The sequence below is a fragment of the Sarcophilus harrisii genome, chromosome 5, assembly GCF_902635505.1.
Source record: "Sarcophilus harrisii chromosome 5, mSarHar1.11, whole genome shotgun sequence".
NCBI classification, from domain to species: Eukaryota; Metazoa; Chordata; class Mammalia; order Dasyuromorphia; family Dasyuridae; genus Sarcophilus; species Sarcophilus harrisii.
The window spans coordinates 209,501,830-209,526,953 of record NC_045430.1 but is presented as its reverse complement, the minus strand read 5'-3'; the positions used below and the strand labels follow the sequence as shown (position 1 = coordinate 209,526,953).

At 35.3% G+C, this 25,124-nt stretch overlaps 1 protein-coding gene across 1 annotated transcript in view; it reads left to right on the top strand.

Moving 5' to 3' along the window:
- Positions 1 to 25,124, top strand: part of PTPRN2 (protein tyrosine phosphatase receptor type N2) — a 1,447,381-nt gene that overhangs the window by 411,254 nt on the left and 1,011,003 nt on the right. The window contains exon 3 of the mRNA XM_031937732.1: positions 4,800 to 4,913. Within this exon, the coding sequence (XP_031793592.1) occupies positions 4,800 to 4,913 (114 nt within the window). The remainder of the gene's footprint in view (positions 1 to 4,799; positions 4,914 to 25,124) is intronic.

Sequence of the window (25,124 nt, the reverse complement as noted above, 5' to 3'; positions counted from 1 at the left end):
AACAAGGAGGTGATTCAGGACAGTTCTAATGGCCTTGTGGTGGAGAAAGCCATCTGCTTCCAGAGAGAGGACTGTGGGGACTAAGTGTTGATCACAACATAGTCTTTTCACTTTTTTGTTGTTTGTTTGCATTTTGTTTTCCTTCTCATTTTTCCTTTTTTTTTTTCATCTGATTTCTCTTGTGCAGCATGATAATTGTAGAAATATGTGTAGAAGATTTGCACATATTTAACATATATTGGATTACTTGCCATCTAGAAGAGAGAGTAACAGATAGAAGGGAGGAAAAAATTGGAACACAGGATTTTGCAAGGGTGAATGTTGTAAATTATCTATGTATGTTTTGAAAATAAAAAGCTTTGATTAAAAAATAAAAATTACTTGGAACAGCAAAAATACAGTTATGATCCTATGACATGTTAGAAAGCATTTGTCTCTGGGCAGATTGTAATAAGCACTTTTATTGTGGTTGTGGCTGTGGTAATGGGAGGGGAGGCTGAGAAATGTGAGAGTTTATAGGAAATGGAAGTGACAGCACTTGGTAAATGATTAGATATGAAAGGCCAAGTGGGAGAAATTCAAAGAAAACATTAAGACTTTGAGTAAAAGAGAATGGGTAAATGATAATAATGATGGGAATGCAATAGTTAGAAGGGGAATGGGTTTTCCTACAGTGATAAGAAGTTCAATTTTAGGCAAGTTGATTTTGAGTTTCAGATAGGGCATTCAGAAGGGCAACTTGTAGCCAGTCGAAAATGTGGGTACAGAGAAGCAGTTCTCAATTCTTTTTTGCTCATGGAACAATTTTCTTTGCTGTGAAAAACCATGAAACACTGAATGTTTAAATTGGTATGAGTATGAAAGCATCTCTGTGTATTATATTGACTTATATTCTTGCAGTTTTCCTTCAATAAAATTTTTGTTGAAAGGTCTTTTCAAGTTCAAAGGCTGATATATTTTGAGATCAGTGAACATAGGTAATGCATAGGTATAATCATGTCATGCTAAGCAGAATAAGAAAATTTATATTGCATAAAACCAATTACAGATTTTCCTTTATCTTTCGTAATATAACATGTCGTAATGGACAGGGAGTCAGGCTCAAAGCCAAGAGGATCCATTTTCATAGACTTCTTTTACATACGAAAAATGTTTGACCCTGGGCAAGTGGTTCAACTTCTTTTATCTCTAGGCATCCTTCTAAGACCATATGCTGCAAAGAAGACTCTGCCCTATATCGGTAGAGGCTTTTGACTATGGGGACATGATAAGGAAAGCATTTATTAGGGTGGTAGCAATGGAAATAGAGTGGAGAGGAACAAATACAAGATATTTTAGGAATTGGAATCAACAAGAACTGGTAAATAATTGCGTATGAGAGGAGAAAGAGAAGGAAAAATCAAAGAAAATAGGAAGTTTTCAGGCATAGGAGAATGAGTTAATGGAAATAGTATAGCCAGAAGGAATTTCCTGTACAAATGACATTTTATCCCAATCCTTAACCTTGGAATAGCATAACAGTCCAAATTTCATGACAGGCTTCATGAAATTAATGACATTCTTTTGAGAATTACTCTTTATCACAGGTCTTATTAGCTTCTTTTTTATTATGCTATTTTTCTTTGAAAGAATGAAAAATGTAGGATATTTATTTCTATTCATGTTTTGTTGATGTTCTTCAATCATGTCCAACTCTTTGTGACCCCATGGATGATTGGTAACCATGGGATTTTCTTGGCAAAGATACTGGTATGGTGTGTCACTTCCTTCTCCAATGGATTAAAAGACAAAAAGAGGCTAAGTAATTAGAGTCGCACAGCTAGTATATGAGGCCAAATTTGAATTCAGATTTTCCTGACTCAAGTCCAGTACTTTATCCACTAAACCACTTGTTTTGCCTTCCAATTTGTACTTTATCAGAGAATATTAGAAATCAAATAACCTATTTTCTCCCTGGAAATATTCACTGTATTATATATTATATGGTCAAAGTGGTGCAGTCTGACTTGGAGAGAAAGGAATAGTCATGAACTGATTATCAAATACTTTGGTTAAATCAAAACTTCTTAAACTGTGGGTCATGACTTCATATGGGACCAAACAATTCATTAAAATATTCATGAAAAAATCTGGTAAGAGCAAAAGGTTTCTAAATACAATGACCAAAACTTAATTCAAAATCAAAATGTAACGAATCTGAGGTGTCTCTGGCAGCATTTTTCCATGTTGCATCTCCGGATTTCAATGCAACCTTGGTTCTGGATTCATAACATTTTTTTAAATAATATAAATTATATATATATATATTTTATATATATTGATTTCTATGGGACTTTTTTTTATATTTTATATTTAATATATATTTAATATATTAATATATATTAATTATATGCTATTCCAAGGTTAAGGATTGGGATAAAATGTCATTTGTACAGGAAATTCCTTCTGGCTATACTATTTCCATTAACTCATTCTCCTATGCCTGAAAACTTCCTATTTTCTTTGATTTTTCCTTCTCTTTCTCCTCTCATACGCAATTATTTACCAGTTCTTGTTGATTCCAATTCCTAAAATATCTTGTATTTGTTCCTCTCCACTCTATTTCCATTGCTACCACCCTAATAAATGCTTTCCTTATCATGTCCCCATAGTCAAAAGCCTCTACCGATATAGGGCAGAGTCTTCTTTGCATTTATATAATTTTATATATATATATATATATATATATATATATATATATGTATATCCAAATGCTGCCAGAAACACCTTAGCTTAGATTCAAGATAGGGTTGGGTAAAAATTTCTTAGTGAAGAAGGATCCCAAGTGGAAAAAAGTTTAAGAAGCCCTGAGCTATATGTTTTGGTCGGCAAATTGTGAGGATTTAAAATGATTTCTTTGAAAAAGGTTCTAAAAAGACATAAGGGAACATCTTTCAAAATAACAACCATATTTCTTCCTATTCTTTTTGTTTATTTATAAAAACATTGATTCTCTGATTGATCCTATGACTTTTGCACATGCTATATACCTGATAATTTTGGTCTACTATCTAAATAATTTTGATGCATGTGGCACCAAGCTTAAAGAGATGACTAGATTGTTAGAGTTAGTACAGACTGGTTTAAATTGAAAGGTGCTTCTGAGGGTAAGCTTTTGACAGTTACCTTATGGGAAAAAGTCTTTTTTGACAGCCTAAAACCCTATATAATCATCATTGTTATTTTTCTTATCTGGGAAAATAAATTCAAAGCTTTTGGTGCAATGAAAGTTGTTTTTAATAAGAACATAGATGCATATGTACAAACATACTTTTATAGATCAGCTCTTTTCTACTCAAAGAGTGGGGGTGGAAAGAAAGGACCCCAACTAAGAAATTCCTTTTGTATTTGCATGCTTACTGGGCTATGCAGCTCACTAGGTGATGGGGAGAAAAATAGACCTTGCTCACTCTCTCTCTCTAAGTACTATTGGCAAATGTTCTGTTTTTATTTAGTTGTTGCATTGCTTTCAATGAGGCACTTGTATGAAATGCACAATGCTGTGTAACTCTGCATGGAAAAGGGAAATGGCGCCAGGTTTATCTTCCATTGCATGACCATTGTCTGCCTCCTTTGAGCAGCTGGGCCAGTTGTCTTCCCATATTCTTTAGGTTCCGTAAAGTCCCATAGAAATCAATGAGATGCTTGCAGTACTTAAGGCTATTTTCTGCTAATCAAATGGAACCTCCGTCTTAAGCATATATATGTGATATCAGACCAGTAATTACTGAGTCAACCTGGCACTAGGCAGAATGTGTTTCTGCTAATTAAACTTGTTGCATTTGAATGGTTTTCTTTAGCTACACTGTATATAGTAAAACTAGGGTGAACAATAAAAGGAAACCATTTCCCTCCCTCCCTTCCTACCCAAGACCTAAAACTGCAGATGGCCGCACTGTGTGTGAAGCACCTAGTCACTGAATTAGCCTTTTGTGTGCAAGAAAGGAAGGTAATTTGAATGTTTGAACCCCCCACAGGAAGCTTGTCTCAAAATGAACAATTCACCAAATAAAGACTAATTAGGGCCTAAATTAATTAGAAGGTGTGGTTTGAAAGGACGTTGATGAGAAGAGTCTGTCATTTTAGACAAATGGAATAGAGCTAAATAAATTAGGCCCCATTAATATCTCATTGTTCTGTGAGCAGCTCTCTTTTATTGCATTCATTAGAAAGCCTACTTGAATAAGCCTTCACTGGCCATTACTGATTCAGTCCTCATTTACTAGAGCCTAACACACAGTGTATGCATTAAAATATTTCAACAAATTCTTACTGCTTCGGCAAATTATTATTTATATTTTCTGGGTGCTCTGCTTTTCACTGAAAATGCAGGCACTAGATGGTATTGACTTTTTTTTTTAGGTCACCAAATTATCAGAATTGAAAACTCACATTAAAAAAAAAAGAAAGCCAGAGAAGAAAAGAAATTACAAAAGGAAAGGGAAGAGGGAGAAGGAAAGCAAAATGAAGGTGGGAGAAGTTAAAAAAAATCAAACCTTAATGCATTAATAAATTGTTTTTTTTCCTTATACTTCATGCTTTCCATGACACATTGTTGTATTATTTTATTTTTTAAAGAGCCTCCTAACTACTTCAGAATTCTCATTCTTCTTTGATGACTTTTTAAAACCATATTCAAAAACCTTACTACTGTCTATAATTAGATACAATGCATGCATAAGTTTATGTTTCTTCCTTTCAGTAAATGAAATATCTTTTTCTCTTTTTTTCTCCCTCTGCCGCCTCCTTTTTTCCTACAGATGGAGTGTTTGGAAGATGCCAGCAGGGGCCTGTGATAGACACATACCGATATGAAATTTCACCCCCAGTTCTTGAACATCTAAGGACCATCTTGCAGAAGCTCTCCCACAGAGGTATAGTGCAGATCAAATAGAAGACTTGTTCCATGGATTTAGGCCAAGAGCTGTGGTAGATGATGCACTGATAAGCCCTATAATGTTGAGTGTTTAGCAAATGATTGTTACTTAAAAACAAAAATTCAGTGAGCCTCATAGTGATTTTGTCTTAGTTATCTTGGAAAGTACTTTTGCCATGAATTATGGTGGCCAAACTAAGCAAAAGTCTTTTGGTAAAATGTACCCGGAATAGAATTCCAAATTGAAAGCAGAGTGTTTAACATACATTCATTTACCATATCAAGAAAAGCCCAAGGTTACAGACCAAAAAAATACATAGCCTTCCTCTCCCATTGTTTTGCAAAGTGACTAGATAAATACAGTGAAGAGTAGAAGTCCAGGTTTAGTAACTATGGATAGCTCATTTGGGAGTAAGGAACCAAACTAGTTCTAGTTCAGCAGTTGAAAAACTTTATGATCTTAACTCTGTTATAAAAACCCTGCTGCTGTCTTTTGTTCCTTCTGAAAAACTGAGATAATAACATCTCACTGTTTACCTCATAGGGATATTAGGAAAAAGGTAATCTCTCTTTTTGTGGCAATTGGAATCAAAGATGAAATATGTATTATTATTAATATCAAAATGAAATATTTCTGTACTCAGAAGCTTTATAATGGACTCATTTCTACATCTTACACACAGAAATAACATGAAGCTTTTGAAGAGCTAATAGCATAGTTGTTGTGGGGGGTTTTGGACCGAAGGCATATGGCCACTCCTAACTGGTAGCTAAGATGTGGCTGGGAGGGGACAGGAGTGATAGGCATTTAAAAAGTATTGAAATATATCCTGGCATCAAAGCATACTAGGCTCTTTCTCTTATGAGTGTGTATGTATGTGTGTGGGGGTATTACATTCAATTCAGTGTGAGTTTCTTCTCTTTTGTGCCATCATTTTGTTTCTAATTTTTGGCATCCCCAAGTCTGTCCTAGGATAAACCTTGCTTTTCTAGTTATTTAGTTTCAATACATTTTATTTTATGAATCATATTGGGGGAGAAACATGGGAGAGAGTTTTAAAAAGCAGGAAAAGAAGTGAACATAGCATATGTTGATTTATATTCAGTTTCCTTAGTTCAGGCTTGTTTAAAATAGATATCTATCTGTATCTGATAATCTGTATCTGATAATCTGATAATCAGTATCCTTAGATAGCATTTTCTGTCCAAAGTCTTTTGGGAATACTTTGGATCACTGAATTGCTAAGACAAACCAAATCTTTCACAGTTGATCATCGCACAACCTTGCTGTTATTGTGTTCACTGTATTCCTGGTTCTGCTTGTTTCCCTCAGCATCAGTTCATGTAAATCTTCCCAGGCCTTTCTAAAATCAGCTTGTAGATCATTTTTTATGGAACAATAATATTCCATTAACTATTAGACTATCCATAGACTATCCATTAATAATATTCCATCAACTTCCAAACAACTTGTTTAGCCATTCCCCAATTGATGGGCATTTACTCATTTTCCAATTTTTTGCTACCACAAGAAGAGCGACTACAAACCTTTTTGGACATGTGGGTCTTTTTTTCTCCTTTATGATTTTCTTGGAATCCAAACCGAATAATGGGCTACAGAGTCAAAAGGTATACACAGTTTTATAGCCCTTTGGGCATAGTTCCAAATTGCTCTCCAGAATGGTTGGAGCATTTCACAACTCCACCAACAATGGATTTATGTCCCAGTTATGTCCCAGTGGGAGATATGTCCCACATCCCCTCCAACATTTATCATTATCTTTTCCTGTCATCTTAGCCAATCTGAGAGGTGTGAGGTGTTAACTCAGAGTTTTAATTTGCATTTCTCTAATCAACAGTGATTTAGAGCAGTTTTTCATAAAACCATAGATAGCTTTAATTTCATCATCTGACTGTTGTCTGTTCATATCCTTTGACCATTTATCAATTGATGAATTACTTGCATTCTTATAAATTTGACACAGTTCTTTATATATTTTAGAAATGAGACCTTTATCAGAAACATAGCTTTAAACTTCCCTTATAATCTTGTTTCTGTTGGTTTTGTTTATGCAAAACCTTTTTAATGTAATATAAGCAAAGTTGTCCATTTTGCCTTTCATGATGTTTTCTAGTTCTTCTTTAGTCACAAATTCTTTCCTTCTCCAAAGATCTGATAGGTAAATTATCCCTTGTTCTCCTAAGTTGCGTATGGCATTACTCTTTAAGCCTTGCTTTTCAAAATGTAACCCAGTTTATCAGAAACACTCCAGACACTATCAGAAACTGCTCCAACATAACGGACCAAATTTGTATTGTGGGGATTCTCAATAATTAATAATTAATAACCTGTATGAGGTTGAAATTACAGAATATTATCTCATTTTCCTTCTTCCCAGAATAAGTTTTATATAATTACTATGTGGGTATATAATGAGTATAAAACACAGCAATGGTAGGAGATCCCACTACTATGTCTCATTTCTATCATTTCTCATGATACATTAAATCCAAGGCATGGACACTGATTGCAGAAATACAGGTAGTCAGTTTCTTAGGAGCAAATATGGCCTGGGAGAATATTAGTGAAAGCAGGAAAAAGTAATATGGAGAAAGACAATATGGAGAAGGGAAGTAAGAGGAATAGATGGGACAAGAGTGTCCCAAGAACAAAAACAATGACTTTGGCTACTGGGGCATTGGCAGAACATTCCTAAGGCAATAAATATAGCAAGGAGACATAATATCCAGATTGAGGTATTATAGAGCCTAATAGGCAATACTTATGGCTGAAAAGTATATATGTTATTGGAGTCATAAAAAAAATAATGAATAGATGGATTGAAAAGCATTTGAGGAATCCAGACAATATGTCAAGTGATGGGTATATAAATACCCAAGTGAGAAAATTCAAAAGTTTAGTCCTTGATGTCAAGTAACTCCTATTGTAATGGGAAAAATAATACACAAAAAACAGTTGTAGCTTGGGGAAAGCATTTTAATTGGAAAGTCACCGAGGTGGTTGATTAAACAGTAGGGCATTCAATTGAAATACCCTTTATAGATACAATAGAAATGTTGATTTGATTAATCTTCCCAGTGCAAGAAATGAAAAATGTGAGATGGAGCAGGAAGTGCTCAGAGAGAATGTCTAGAAGATTGGGGAAATCATGTTTGGATCCAGGGCTGCCTAATGTAGTGAATATAGTGGACTTTTGCCAGTCAGGAAAATGGGCTCTTGGGACAGCTAGTCCAAGCTCAGAAGCTTAGCTTGTTTAAGGAATAGTCTCATGAGGTCTAGTTTAGAGTGTGCCCCATTGACTTATATGACCTACAGCTATAATGGACCACAGAAGTCATCTGGTTTAACTCTTAGAAACGCAGGCCAGAAGGTTTAAAGGATTGGCCAACTGGTTTATAGTTAATAAGTGACACCTAAGATTGAAATCTAAGTTCTCTAACTAAAAATATTCTTCATAAATTTATTATTATTATTATATAAATGTGTAAAAGTTAGTCCTTTTTATTAATCTTATAACTAATCTTTCAAATTGCAAAGGGTAACCTCTTTTTTAGTCCTTTTCCAATAGTCACGTGCTCTCCTTTGCCACCCCTAGCTAAGGAACTATAGGAAATGGGCTTTGATAGTCTAATGTGAATAAGACAATAGAATGTTTCTGACCTTCTGGGACTTGCCACCTGCTCGGACAGGAATGACAGGTCTCTAGACTTGGTCTCATTTTGTGAGCATATTTTGTGAGAGACCACCCAGTATTCCAGAATGATATGAAAAGCCATTCATTGTGTCAAACCAGCCCTTCTGACTAGAAGGGAAAAGGCTCTGTGAATGAAAACTCCGACTCTATTCTTAGCAATTTTTTCTGAGAGAGGATAGTGGAGGAAGTATAGGGAATAAGTCACATGACACTTGTTTATGCCACAATAAATGAAGAAATAGTATCTATCTTGAACAGAAATGAAATCTGCCTGAGTTTATAATGTAGTAGGACTCAGACACAGCATATAGCAGCATCTTCTTATTAATAAGCAATTTCTTGTTAATAAACAATTGGCACACATTGCACAATTATTTTCTATCTTATGCCTTGAATTTCTATATTGCTGACACATATGAAGAGATTTTACATCAGCTATCTAATTCTAGCCTCATCATATCCTAGGGAGGTCACAGGATTATAGATTTTAGAGCTAGAAGAAACCTTCCAATGAATATATCAAACCTTACTTTTTAAATGAGGATATTTGAGACCCAGAGAGCTTGTGACTTTGCTCAAGTTCAGTTTGTAAGGGACAGAGCTGGGATTTGAATTTAAATTTCCAAATTTCATATCTGGTTCTCTTTATATTGCTTGTTATCATTATTGCTCATATTTTGAAGTCAATCAGAGAGAAGTAAATGATTTAGCCAGAATAAAACCCCTGAATTTTGAGATTTACATTCCAGTGATCAGTATACCATACTACACTCTTTGTATTTCATTTTTGTAAAACCAGTAGTTTTGAATGTGGTCTTGAAACCAGCTCATGAATGTGGAAGTATAAATTAAAATTGTTTTCTAGGAACAACAAAAGAATGATATACATTTGTAGAAAGAATATTGTCTAGGGAATCAGGAAACTAGCGCTTGATTTCAGGATACCTCTGTCATTATCTAGCAGAATTAATTTGATTAATTAATTAATATATTTGCTGGGGCTCAGCTTTGTCCATCTAAAATGGGATTTTTTTTTTTACTTTTTTCACTTATTCAAAGAATATTATGAGGACGTACTTTGATCATTGATAGAAAAGTATTTTGACATGTTAAAAATAATGTGCAAACTTTCAAGTTCTGTGTTCAGAAATTAAACTGTCAAGCATAGCTTAGGAGCAGATATGACTAGAAATCAATTCACAAGAAAAAGACTGGAACCCTGGTGGACCCCAAGCATAAAATCTGTTATGGTTATCAATATAGCTAATCAGAATTAAAAGAAGATAACATTTATAGTGATAGTTGACCTCAGAGTCAGGAAGACCTGGGTTCAAGGTCTATGTATGGTGCTTTTTCTCTGTGTGATCCTGATAAATGACTTAACCTTTCAGTGCCTCAGGCAACACTCTCATATTTTAAGTTATGAAAGAGATGCTGATCTACATTGGCAAAAGGATTTTCCTCAGCAGAAATTCTCTACATCATTGAAATTCCAGACATTTTTTTTGTCAAGGTTAGAATCTAGATGATCCCCCCCCCCCCCCCCAAAAAAAAGTACAATTTTTGTTATAAAGGAGGGAAGTACAAATTTTGTTATAAAATTACTTTCTTATAGAAAAGAAAAATGAAGGAAGAAAAATTCAAAATGCCAGAGATTTTAGAAGAATTTAGCTCTTTCTGCAAAGGTGCTAGGGTAAGCTCTATGTAGTCTAATTGCTAGAAAAATGAGTACTTTCTGTTCAAGGGGAGCAAAATTGTGGATAGCAGAAAAGCAGATGTGAGTCATGCCATATGAGAGAGAACTAGCAGGGAGAGAAAGTGTCAAGACTCCTAATATCTGCTTGTGGAATTATAGCACAGCAGTGAAGTCCAGTGAGAGAGCAGTGCCTAGAGGAACCCTAGAACGATGCTCAAAGTGACTTCAGAGGAATATGCTACCTTTGAGGAACCGACTCTTGCCTCTTACTTGATGTGGCCTAACCCAGGACAGAAAAGAAACATGTCCCATTGAATGAGTAACACATTTATAGGTAAAGAAAGGTTCTTTTGACTCTGAGTCCTTTTTAGTGTTTTTAAATTTATAAAAATGTTGATTTCGTGATTTGAGCCTAGTAAATATGATTGCTGTTAAGGGAGACTAATGACTCGCTTTGGGTCCCTGGATGGGAATTTGTATGTAGATATGAGGGAAAAGTAGAAGTTCCTTTTGTGTGTGTATGCAGGCCCTTTATACCAGACGGTACCTCAGTCATGAATTACATGTAAATTGTACTTTTGTTTTTGTGTATTTGTCTTATTTCCTTCCCTTACATTAGATTATATATTCCTTGAGGGCAAGGACTGTATCTCATTTCACTTTGATCTTCCCAGTGATTACTATAATGCATTGCCAAGAGGTATTTAATAAGTGGTTGAGATATTAGAGTTGTTATGCTTATTTCCAGAGGGCAGAGGTAGGAACAATGGATTATAGAGAGAAAAGTTTGGGGTAATTACCAGGGGGAAAAAAATCTGAGAGGTTTCCCCAAATGGAGTGGGCTGCCCCTAGAAGTAGTGAATTCCTTTCAGTAAATGTCACTAAAAAGATTCGACAACCAGTCTTGAAATTTTATAGATGGGATTACATAAGCAGTAGACTAGATTATTTTAGAAATCTCTTATGTGTTTGGAAATATTATTTTCTTTCTGAAACAAATGAATTTGGCAAAAACACATTATTCCCAATGATATTACCTAAGTTTATTACCATTGATAGAATAAAGTTCTTGTAAGGTATGACCTCAAACAAGAAATAGTTCCCACAGTACTCCCTTAATTCCTGAAATGTTCGATGAATTTATTTATAACTAGCTTCATTACAAAGTTAATTTTAATATTTTGCAGTTTCCTCATTTTAAATTTACTTTATTCATTTACAAGTATTTATTAAGTATCTACTACAAGGCATTTATTATAACCCTACAGATTTTTTTAAAAAGTCATTAAAAATAAATTCCAAGTTTTTCAATATTAGATGGAAAGGAGATTTTTGTTTTTGTTTTTTAATGAGCTTTATCAAGGAGTAGCAAGATTTTTCTATTCATTTGCTAGGATTTATTGCAACACTTATAGTAATGAATTATTATTCATAAAATTCTTGGATAGCAAACTACCCAATGAGGTCTCTGTGCCTTGGTAAGTTGAATTTTCTTTATAGGGATGAGTATTTGACAAACAGAGGCCTTGTCCTCACCCTGGCTGAATATCAATTTGGATTGAATGTCTGGGGTATGAGTTGGAACAGATGCCTTAACACTCTACCATCCATGGTGCTCAAGCACCACTCAAGCAAGCTCAAGCAAGCACTTTCTCACTTTTCCAGGTCCGTTCGTTCCTTCCTTCCTTCCTTCCTTCCTTCCTTCCTTCCTTCCTTCCTTCCTTCTTTCCTTCTTTCCTTCCTCCCTTCCTCCCTCCCTCCTTCCCTCCTTCCTTCCTTCCCTGCCACATAGAAGAAGCTTAAAAAATACTTCTCATATCTTTCATTTTCTTGATATCTGAATATCTGTCTGTCTGTCTCTTTCACACACACACTCACACACCATACACACTGCAAACAATGTGTCAGGGAGGTTTTCTAAACAATGCTGGAGGCCACTATTGTAAAGAAGACATTTCTGTCAGGTCACTGATACTTTAATTAGACAGTGTTGCCTCCAACACCTCACCCCAGTGGTTGTACTTTTCAAACAGCAGGTTTCACCAAGTGACACCAGAACACTGGCTGCAGTTCTGATGCAGCAGGGGAAAAAAGAGAGAGCACATTTAATAGACTTGCATAGAAGCCATTACCTTAATGAGGATTTTTCATGGTCTGCTCCTTTTAACCCTAGAGCTTGCAATTGGAAGAGAGGTGGAAGCTCTGACATTTGAAAATCTGTTAATACACCTTTGGGGTTAAGCTCACGACTCCCCATCTAACCTTGAGGCGTACCATTGGTTCAGAATCTTGAACTAGGCTACTGTTCCATTAAGTTTCACTACCCTATGTGCCATCGTAGAAATAGGTAGGATCTAATGTCATTTGCATTTGAATAAGTTTATGAGTTTTTTTTTCCTTCCCATGCCAAGAGAAATTCAGCATATTTTGCTAGAAAATTTTTGGTCAGGGAATTATTTTATATCTGAGAATGGGGTGGGTGGGGGAGGATGTATTATTTGTTACTCATGATTAATTCGTATCTGTAGATTTTGTATGAGGAGGAGGTGTTTCTTTTTGAGATCGCCATTATGTTATTCTACATCTGGGTCTGAAAGTTCCCTGAACAGCCATGGTTGAATAGAAAAAAGGGAGGGAGTCCTGGGGCTAGGAAAGCAGGGTCACACCTCACTCCCCAATGAACTTCCTGTAGCCAATCCTGGAGTAGGGTTAATGGGATCCAGAGGGAGCCATGTGTATGCCTGCTGGCTAGGCTGGGAGCATGGCTCTGCTTGGTGTGGGGTCTTAGAGTTGGAAATAATGGGACCAGCCCCAGCCCCTGCCCTTCAATGATTGCTTGCCTCTTTAGAAAGCCTCAAGAGAATATGTAAGAAAGATCAGAATAGCTTACAAATGTAATGATCAATTAGTGTGCACATATAAAAAGGAAAGCTTCACTTTCCCCTTTCTTTTGGAAGCACTAGAAAACATCCATTGAATGAGAAGCTACAGATAGTGTAAGTAAGTATGAAAAGGGATTTAAGACTAGTTTAGCAAGGGTTGTGAAATGAGTTTATGCACAATACCAGGGCCAGACCACACTGATTCTGACTGTCCCTTCTGAAAACCACACAGATGCCTCTTCTTGTGTAAAGACGGTCCTCAAGGGCAGCCTCATCCACCATGTTCTTTATTTCCCATTTCACCACATGGAGCAGCCTGTTCAGGGAATTTCATTCACCAGTTGGTCCTTGACTGATAGGTCTTCACCCTGCTTCTTTCTTCCCCTGTTTCTCTTGCTTCAAGCCACCTTTCTGCTCCTCTCTTCTTTTTCTCTCCACCTCCAGCTCAATCTATTCAAGGAACACACATTAAAAACAAAACAAAACAAAACAAAAGAAAAAGCAACTTAAAAAGTAACAGTTCAAGTCACTCCATTTACTCCCAGATTCTTAATCTTTATCGTGTCATAGACTCACTTGTAAGTGAAGTCCATAGATCACATTTCAGAATAATGTTATTAAATGTGTAAAATGAAAAACATAAAATTACAAAGGAAACCAGTGTTAACATATCAGAAATAAGGATAAAACAAAAAATTCTAAAATGTTAGTGTAGAATCTTTCTCAGAATCTTTCAGTGGTTTTCTTCTTATTGGACAAGTTCTTGATTTTCTTAGCCTGGAATTCAGGTGCCTCCAAACCTGCTGCTTTCCCATATGTCTACCCTTAATTTACCCCAGTCCTTCCATATGTACCAAGCTAAAGAGATAAGGATGCTGAAAACCACCGGTGTTTAAACAGTGCTTTAAGATTTGCAAAGCACTTTATATATACACACATCTCCATATTTTTGGTGATAGATTTCTCCCCCCCACCCCATACACACACATTCACCCTGCCTTTGCTCATTCTACAAGCTTGAAATTCTTTGTTCCCCACTCTTTGCTTTTGGAAATCCTAGATGTGTCCTCCACAGTCAGTAGGATACAAACTTCTTTTTAAGAAAGCACAAAAATAATAGTATAATGCTTTAATGTTTGCAAAATGCTTGATATATTATCTTACTAGTTTCTTACCACAATCCTATGAAATAGGGGCTATTACTACTCCCATTTTACCAGTGAGGGACCTGGGTCTGAGAGAGATTAAATGAATTGCTTTGCTTTGGGCTATACAGCTACTAAGAATATGCCCCAGCAAAATGATGTGGATAAGGATAAATCATATATCAATAAAAGATGATGGAATAACACATTTGTAGCTGATAGGGATGGATCTTATACAACAGTCCCTTGTTGTATAGGATAGCTAGGAGGCAAAGTAGAGAGACTGATGGACCTGGAATCACAAAGACTCATCTTCTTGAATTCAAATCTGGCATTGAACACTTACTATGTGACCCTGGGCAAGTCATAGCTCTTTGTTTGCCTCAGTTTCCTCATTTGTAAAATGAGCTGGAGAAGGAGATGGCAAACCATTCCATTATCTTTGCCAAGAAAAGTCCAAATAGGGTCACAAAGAATCAGAACAACAAAAACTTATCTACTCTAAATCTTAAAAGTCTGTCTACTGTGCTACTTAACTGTTAGTTAACACAAACACTCAGATGAGCTATAAACAAGTACTGGTACTGATATGATGAATAAAAGGGCAGGTGCTTAGGAAGGGCAGCATTTAGGCCAGTGGGACAGATTTGGATGATTTACAATCTGGTGAATTTTGATTTGAGCATCAAATAGCCTTTCGTCATGGCCAACTATCTGATAGAGCAAAGTGATTTCTCTTTGCAGGACTATCTGTGTGTAGGAAGCTGACAAAAGCAGAATTTATATTTGAATATATATAATAGTATTCTAATGTTATATGAATTTACAGCATGGCATATGTTATGACTTTTAGTGCAACTTGACACACCCTCATAGAGTGATATAAGAATAAAACTGAGAAGGAGAACATGGTTGATAGAAGTTCAGGATTAAGTGAAATCTGCCTCTGTCACCTGTGTTTTGATGGAGAGTCCTTGCTAATGCCAGCACTAATGCCAGGATAATATAGTATAGTCCAATACAAAATAAACATTTATTAAATGCTAAGCACTATACTAAACACGGGGAAACAAATAAGAAAAAGGTTAGTTCTTGCTCTCAGGGAGTTTGAAATCAAATGAGGGAAGAAAACTAAAAAGAGGGAAGGGAGGAGAGTGTACTTAGCACAGGAGTGTGATGATGGTATTGTACATCTGATGGGAAATCGAGATGGGCATGTTTTTGACCCTCTTTGAAGGGAAGCTTTGGCAATAGATTTTTGGAGTTTTTTGGTTTTCTTTTTTATTGATTGATTTTTTTCCTCTGTCAGCCCTTCCATCTGAGGGCCAGAAAATACCGAGGGTTCATGAGGAGATGTGAATAACAAAGCTGAATCAATCTCTGATAATATTGAATTTCCTGGTGATAAGCTTGTTCTGGGAGGTAAGTGTGGGGAGGCGTGATGATGGTAGGGTCCAAACCAAGCAGAACAAATGATGGAGTCATAGTGTGTATTGCAGTTAGAATGGCTCTGGGACATCTTCTCAACTGGATCCTTCATTTTATAGATGAGAAAAGAGAGGCTCATAGTGGTTAAGCCAAGGGCACCCAGCTAGCAGATGTCTGAGGTAGGATTCTATTCTGGATCTTTTTTTATTCCAAGAGTAGCTCCATGTTAGCCATAAAACGTTATTTCACATAAATCACTTTGCCCCTTTAGACCTCATCTATAGAAAGAAAAAATTGGATTAGGGGGCTTCTAAGATTCCTTTAAACTCTAAATCATATATATCTAGGTATTAGAAAAGTGGATCCTTTCATTTTCTCCATTGTTCTACCTGTCCCCAGTTACCCTGTCCCCTTGTGCTACCTCCTAGTTTCTGAGGGCCCTTATTTTGATTTTTCTCCCAGATATATCTCACCCCCTCCACCACCACCCCCAGGATTTCCTTCCAGAATTCTTTATCATCCACCTCTATTTTGTCTCTCTTCAGGACATTTTTAGATTACTAGCTAATCAGAAACATGGGCCTGATCTTATATCTTGTAAAGTGTATGACTTTGGATAAGCCATTTATCCTTGCTTAAGTTGTACTCAGGATCTGGAATACATATACCAATCCTCCTTCACCTTTTTTATGCTCCTTTAAAACTCAACTCAAATAATACCCTCTCTTGAAGGCTTTTCCTGATTCCCTCAATTGCTACTGTTTCTCCATTGGAATGACTTTGTATTTATTTTTTGTGTATGTATTTGTACATGTGCTGTTTCTTCTAATAAAATGCAAGCTTCCTGGGGACAGGGACTGTTAAATTTTTATTGTTGTATCCCTAATACCTCCCATACAATGTACCTGGTTCATAGTAGGCAATTAACAAATATTTGTTGATGAGCAATCTTTTGGAACTGTTTCTTCATCTGCAAACTCTTGATGATGTTGATAATTGTAACAAAAAGATGATAGTATCTCACAAGATATTATAAAATAAAATAATGTGCCATCTTACAAGGATGAAAAAACTTTGCCCAGAAAACCTCAAATTGGATCATGAACAGTTAGACATGACTGAAATAATTGAACAACAAAAATAATAAATTAAATATTTAAATTAAATTAAATTATTTTTCAAATTAAAGCTTTTTATTTTCAAAATATATACATAGATAATTTTCAACATTCACCATTACAAAATCTTGTGTTCTAAAATTTTTCCCTTCCTTCCCCCCGGCCCCTCCCCTAGACAACAGGTTATCCAATATATGTTAAATGTGCAATTCTTCTATACATATTTCCACAAATATCATGCTGCACAAGAAAAATCAGATCAGAAAGGGAAAAAAAAGAGAGACAACAAAGTGCAAGCAAACGATAACAAAGAGTGAAAATGTCATGTTGTGATCCACACTCAGTCAACACAGTTCTCTTTTTGGGTGCAGATGGCTTTCTTCATCACAAGACCATTGGAAATGGCCTGAATCGTCTTATTGTTGAAGAGAGCCATGTCCATCAGAATTGATCATCATATAATCTTGTTGCTGTGTATAATGATGTCCTGGTTCTGCTCATTTCACTTAGCATTAGTTCATGTAAGTCTCTGATCAATAGTGATTTAGAGCATTTTTTCATATGACTAGAGATGGTTTCAATTTCTTCATCTGAAAATTGACTGTTCATATTCTTTGACCATTTATCAAATGGAGAATGACTTGAATTCTTATAAATTTGAGTCATTTCTTTATATATTTTAGAAATGAGGTTTTTATCAGAACATTTGAATATAAATTCCCCCCCCAATTTATTTCTCATCTTCTAATCTTTTCTGCATTGGTTTTGTTTGTACAAAAACTTGTTAACTTAATATAATAAAAATTACTCATTTTCTATTTAATAATGTACTCTAGTTCTTCTTAACTATATCAATAACCTAACAAAAAATCATTTGATTATCACAATAGATGCAGAAAAAACATTTGAAAAAATCTTTGATATAGTTAATTATGCTAATAGTTTTCTTAATATTGAATCAGCCCCACATTCTTGGTGTAAATCCTACTTGGTCATGGTGTATTATACTGGCAATAACTTGCTGTAATCTCTTTGTTAATGTTTTATTTAAGATTTTTGCATCAATATTCGTTAGAGATATTGGCCTATAATTTTCTTCCTCTGTTTTGACTCTACCTGGTTTAGATATCAGCACCATATCTTTGTCATAAAAGGAATTTGGTAGGACTCCTTTTCCCTGTTTTCCCAAATAGTTTGCACAGTTTTGGAATTAATTGTTCTTTAAATGTTTGGTAGAATTCACATGTAAATCCATCTGGCCCTGAAGATTTTTTCTTAGGGAGCTGATTAATAGCTTGTTCAATTTCTTTTTCTAAAATGGGATTATTTAAGGAATTTATTTCCTCTTCTATATTTTTGTAATTATCCTTTCATTTTACTTAGATTATCAGATTTATTGCCATATAGTTGGGCAAAATAATTTTAAACTATTACTCTAATTTCCTCTTCACTAGTGGAAAGTTCTCTCCTTTCATTTTTGAGACTAACAAATTGATTTTCTTAATCAAATTAACTAAAGATTTAATTATTTTGTTGGATTTTTTAGTAAAACTTTTGTTTATTAATTTCAATAGTTTTCTTACTTTCAACTTATTAATCTCCCTTTTTAATTTCAGAATTTCAAATCTGATATTTAATTGGGTTTTTTTAATTTGCTCTTTTTTCTGTCTTTTTTAGTTGTATGCCCAATTCATTGATCTTCTCTTTCTCTATTTTATGCAAGTAAGCATCTAGAGATATAAAATTCCTCCTAAGAACAGCTTTGTAATGCTAAGAACAGCTTTGTTATTGTGATATTCTTGGATGAAATTATTGTATCTATGATTTGATGTTCTACCCACTCAATTTTTAGGATGAGATTATTTAGTTTCCAATTCATTTTTGGTGTATTTTCCCCTGGCCTTTTATTGCATGTAATTTTTATTGGATCATTATCTGAAATATATATATATATATATATATATATATATATATATATATATATATATTTACCATTTCTGCCTTTCTGCATTTGATTTTGAGGTTTTTATGCCCTGCTATATGGTCAGTTTTTGTATAGGTTCCATATACTAGTGAAAAAAAAAGTATATTCCTTTCTGTCTCCATTCAGTTTTCTCTGAAGGTCTAGCACATCTGACTTTTCTAGAATTTTATTTACCTCCTTAATTTTTTTCTTATTTATTTTGTGTCTCGATTTATCTAGTTCTGAGAGAGCATGGTTGAAATCCCCCACTAGTGTAGTTTTGCTGTCTAATTCTTCTTGCAGCTCCCTTAACTTCTCTAAGAATTTGGATGCTATACCACTTGGTGCATATTTGTTTAGTATTGATATTGCTTCATTATCTATGGTACCCTTTAGCAAGATATAGTTTCCTTCCTTATCTCTTTTAATTAGATCTAGTTTTGCTTTTGCTTGATCTGAGATCAGGGTAATTACCCCTGAATTTTGTACTTCAGCTGAAGCGCAATAGGTGCTGCTGCATCCTTTTATATTTTATTCTGAATGTATCACTCTACTTTAAATGTGTTTCTTGTAAACAACATATTGTAGGATCTAGCTTTTAATCTAGTCTGCTATCTGCTTCTGTTTTATGGGAGAGTTCATCCCATTCACATTCACAGTTAAAATTAATAACTCTGTGTTTCCTACCATCTTGTTTTCCCCAAGTTATACTTTTTTTCCCTTTCCCCCTTTTCCTTCTCCCCACTATTTTGCTTCTACTACCTTCCCCAAACAACTCTTCCCTTTTTACAGCCCTTCCCTCTTTCTTATACTTTTTCCCTTCTACTTCTGTTCTCCCTTCTATTAGCTTCCCCTTTTCCTTTCCATTCCCCTTTCCCATCCTGCTTCCCTATAGGGCGAGACTTTTTTTTTTTTTTTTTTTCTGTGAAGCTAACTATGTCTGATATTCTCTTTGAGCCAAATCTGATGAGAGTAATATTCACATCATGCTCATCCCACTCCCTTCCTTCTTTCAATTGTAATAGGTCTTTTTTTTTTTTTTTTGCCTCTCCATGAGATGTAATTTATCCCATTTTAAGTCTATTTTGTTCTTCTTCCAGTACAATTCCCTTTCCTCCTCTAGTTTCTTTTTTAAATCATGACAATAAAATAAAATTATACTTGCAACCTACAAGTATACCCATAATAGAGATACAGATCCCAAGAGTTAAACATATCATCTTCCCATATAGGGATATAAGATTTTTAACTTTTAAAAGAAATTTTTTTTCCTTTCCTTTTTACCTTTTTATGCTTCTCTTGAGTTCACTATTTGAAGACAAATTTTCTGTTTGGCTTTGGTCTTTTTGTCAGAAATGCTTCCTTCATGTTTCATTGAATGTCTGTCTTTTCCCCTGACAGATAATACTTAATTTTGCTAGGTAGTTGATTCTTGGCTGCAATCCAAATTCCTTTGTCTTTCAGAATATCAAATTCTAGGCCCATTGATCCTTTAAAGAGGCCTTGGATCATCCTGATTGTGGCTCCTCAATATTTGAAATGTTTCTGGCTGCTTGCAATATTTTCTCCTTGATTTGATAATTCTGAAATTTAGCTATGATGTTAATTGGAGTTTTCATTTTGGGGTCTCTTTCAGGAGGTGATTGGTGAATTCTCTCAATGGCTATTTTACCCTCTGGTTCTAGGATATCAGGACATTTTTCCTTGATGATTTCCTGAAAGATGATATTAAGGCTTTTTTGTCCATCGTGGTTTTCAGGAAGTTAGTAATACTTAGATTGTTTTTTCTAGATCTATTTTCTAGGTCAGTTGTTTTTCCAATGAGGTATTATATATTTTCTTTTCTCTCTCTCTCTGTATCTCTCTCTCTGTCTCTCTCTCTCCGTGTCTCTCTCCCTCTCTCTGTCTCTCTCTCTCTTTCTCATTCTCATTTTGTTTGATTCTTGAAGTCTCATTGAGTCATTCACTTCCATTTGTTCAATTCTAATTTTTAGTAATGATTTTCTTCACTAAGCTTTTTTTATTTCCTTTTGTATTTGGTCAATTGAAGTTTTAAATGAGGTATTTTGTTCATTTGGATTTTTTTCCATTTCACAAATCCTGTTTTTCAAGGAATTGTTTTGTTTTTCCATTTCGTCAAATCTATTTTGTAAGAAGTTACATGCTTTTTCCATTTCATCACATTTATTTTGTAAGGAATTATATGATTTTAACATTTCACTAAATCTACTTTTTAAGCAGTTTTCTTCAGATAATTTCTGTTTTTCCTTTTCTAAATTCTCTTTCAAAGTTTTCATTTTCCTTCCCATTTTTTCCTGACTCTCTTTTAAGATCCTTTTTGAATTCTTCAAAGAGAGCCTTGTAAGATGGGGACCAACTCATATCACTCACTGGGGTTTCATCTGGAGATGATTTGCATTTAGGATCCTTAGGGTTTGAGGTCTGCTCTTCTCTTTCTCCATAAAAGCTATCTATGGTAAGAGTTCTTTTTGCTTTTTTCCTCATTTTTTTTTTTAAAAAAGGTTAAGGTCTGCTCTTAGGGCAAAGGGGAGATTGTCCCAAGCTTCCATTACAGATGATAGTGACTATAGGTTGCACTGAGCCAGTGCTGACTGACTTTCAGTGCTGGGTGGGCATGGCCAGGTCCCACATTATTCTGGAGCTCAGGGGCTCACTATTTGCCTTTTGTATTTGCGTCAGATGTCTCACAGATAATCTGCTAATTCACTGGCTTGTAACTAGGACAGAATAGCCAATGCTGCTATATTTTAGATAAGAATCTGTCTACTGGTAGATTCCTAGGCTTGTGAATGCTACATCCCCCTGGCTCCCTGCACTGTACCTGCACTCAGCTGCCTCCCCAGAGGCTTAATCTGTTGTTGATTTGAGGGATATTTAGGAGGAGCTCAGACAAAGACTTGTGTACTCTGAACCATCTTGGCTCTGCCCCCAGATAATAACCTTCTGAAGTGGATATCTCATATCTCCAGCAACAGATGAGGAATATGAGATTCACAGACATTAAGTGATTTGCCTAGTGTCACACAACTCATTAGGTGTCACTCAGGATTTTAGCTCAAGTTCATCTAATTTTAAGTGTAGAATTCTTTTGGCTATATAGCAACCAGGTAGGTTGATTATACTTAAAAACTTGTGTGTACTTAGTGTGTGTGTATTGTGCGAGAGAGAGAGAGAGAGAGAGAGAGAGAGAGAGAGAGAGAGAGAGAGAGAGAGAGAGAGAATACACACAAGAAATGAAGGAATGTTAGGAATCACAAATTTTGGCTTCTAATCCTTATAACTTTAGTTGTGTGACCTTGGCCACTCCTGCACATATCTCTGCAACTCCTTTCTTATTTGTAGCATTATAGGATTTTACTAGAAGGTCTTGCATATCCTTTCCTGCTCTAACATACTGTGATGCCATGATTTTAGAAAGATATTTTTCTTTCTTCCTGGTCTTAAAGAAATATCTGGGCAGAGAACATGACAAAATCTGTATTGGATAGCTGTGACTTAATTGTATGTTTTTTCTCTGTGAAGATACACTTATAAGTTCATGTTGTATTTACCATCCTTGTCTACTACAAGCAGCATTATTTCATAGGCAGAGACATTGTTCTCTTGCGTATTAAATTTTTTAAAATACATTTCACTTCTCCTGACAAGCCATTAAAATTCAGCATTTAAATGTCATTCTTTGGCATGTAATTTGCTGTCATGAAAACAACTATGGATTTATTTCCTGGCAAGAATCTCCTGAAGTATTGAGCTATATGTCAGAAGAGTGTGTGTGGGGGAGAATAAGAAAAAAAAGTGTCATAATTTCTTAAAGGGGAATGAAAAGAAATACCCCCAAACAATATGGAATAGAACAAGGAAAATCAATATTGACTTCAGCAATTGTTAAGGATACATGACAGCTATTGGGAGATTTGGTTGTTTGGTAAGGAAGTGTAACATGTTTATTCTGAATAGGTTCGATGATGATGTTTCTGCAGATTACTCAGATTAGTTTTGCTGTGTGTGTGTGTGTGACATTTTGATTCAACCCTTCCTCCCTCCTCTCTGCTTACACCCGGCCTCCCTATAACTTTTTTCTCTAATGTTATAAATATTATAAGTAAATATTATCTTTAGGACTCTTCTTTCCTATAGCCAGGATCCAGTTAATGTTTCTTGCTCTCTGAGGTGGCTCATATTAAATTGACAGAAAGAGAGCAGAATTGTTTAGTCCTAATACTTCAGGTTCTGCTCACTTTTTTCTTTGTAGAGATGGCAGACTATGGTTATAACAACTGAGTGCATCAGACTCAGTTTATGAATTAGTTAGACTCACTGAAGTGCTCTTCCTTGTCCCCTTTCTTTTTTTGTTATTTGTTACAAGGGTCAATCCTTGGCAGAGTGTTGAGGAAGGGAGGATTTCAGTCAGAATTTAAAGTGATATAAAAACAAAATTTATCTATAATTTTTCACAATTTTGGTGGATGTTGTCAAACCCCAATTTTTTTTTCAAGGATGGAGAGAGAGGCCAGGCAGAATTAGAGAAACTACTTGTCAGCAGTAACTATATAGGTCCCTAGTCAAAACTATGGCTTTTCCTATATTAATATGTAGCTATGAGAATTGAACTATAAAGATAGTTGAATGCCACAGATTTAAAGCTTTTGAATTATGGTGCTGAAGAAAACTTTTGAGAGTCCCTCGGACAGCAAGGAGATCAAATCAATCAATAGTTAGAAAAATTAATTCAGGCTATTCACTGGAAAGTCGAATACTGAAGCTGAAAAGCTTAAATACTTTTACCACATAATAAGAAGAAAGTACTCATTGAAAAATGCTCTGGTGCTGGGGGAGATTGAAGGCCAAATTAAAAGGAATGGCAGAGGATGGAATGGGTAGATAGTTTCATAGAAGCAATAAACATGACCCTGGACAGACTTGGGGAAATAGTAGAGGACAGAAAAGCTTGTCGTGTTAAGGGCCATGGGATAACAAAGAGTTGCACACCATTGAAGGACCTCACAATAACAACAATAGGAAAATGTGGTATTGATCAAAACAGAATTTTTCCTTAACTACTTATGGGCATGGACATGAGCATTTCTATTATTGTTTGCTGCATCTAGTGAACATGTTCTATATTGGGGGAAAAAGCCAACTAAGGTATAGATACAGTCTGTGTGCGATTTGGGAAGTGAAAGACAAGAATTATAAATACCTGCCTTTCACAATAGAAATGAATGGGATCATAATTAATATATTATTTTACAGATCACTAAGGGATAGCCACTAAGGGAAGAAAAACATTGTAAATAGGGAGAAATTACAAGAAGGGAAGAAGGAGTAGAGCCATCACAGATAGAAAGATTTGTTGAATAATGAACACTGATGAAGTCAAAGTAAAATTCTCTGAAAACCTGGAGAGATCAGATCAATGTACCAAAAGAATACAAGTTTGTAATTCTGAATGATTTTAATGCCAGAAAAGGCTGACTTTCAGATACAGCAGGGACTTATTGACTTTCCAAGTCAAAGCAACAATATCCATGGTCACTTGCTTCTGGAGACTCAGGCATTTCATAATTTTCTCATCACAAACACTGTCTTCCACTTCCCTAATCATAACTCATACAAAACAAGCCTTGTCACAAGGTGGTCTAAAGAAACAGCATGAGGACACTCTTAAAGTCCCTATGAAGAAGTTTAATGTCAATTGGGACTCATTGGAGGCACTAGCATAGGACCACCCAGTATGTTGTACCCACATAAAAGAAGGTGCTATGCACTATGAACAAAGCAGAATTGCAGTATCGCAAAGGAAATGTGAGCTTACAAATCTAGAGGCATCTCCATCCCAAATGTTCTAGTGAACTCCTTGTAACCAACTTGTGGCTGAGCATTCCAAGCTGATATTGGACTGATCAGCTATAGCAAAACACACTGTACCTTGATCTCACAATCATGATGTCATAGGTCCTCTTTGAAAACAAAGGATAAGTAGCAACCTACATCATTAATGACAGTGTATTAATGAAGAATATTCCATTTCTACAGAGCTTTATAATTTAAAAATAAATTGATAATATTTTGTTTTGATTCAGTAGACACTTCACATTTAACAACTTACCTAACATTCTTTAAGTGCATATTGGGAACACAGTTAAGCACAATTGTAGAGTGCTTAGGACTGGTGGTGTTTGACTTTTTTTTTTTTTTTTTGAGGTTTACTGCTTTTTACTAGAAGAGAAGGATGTTATC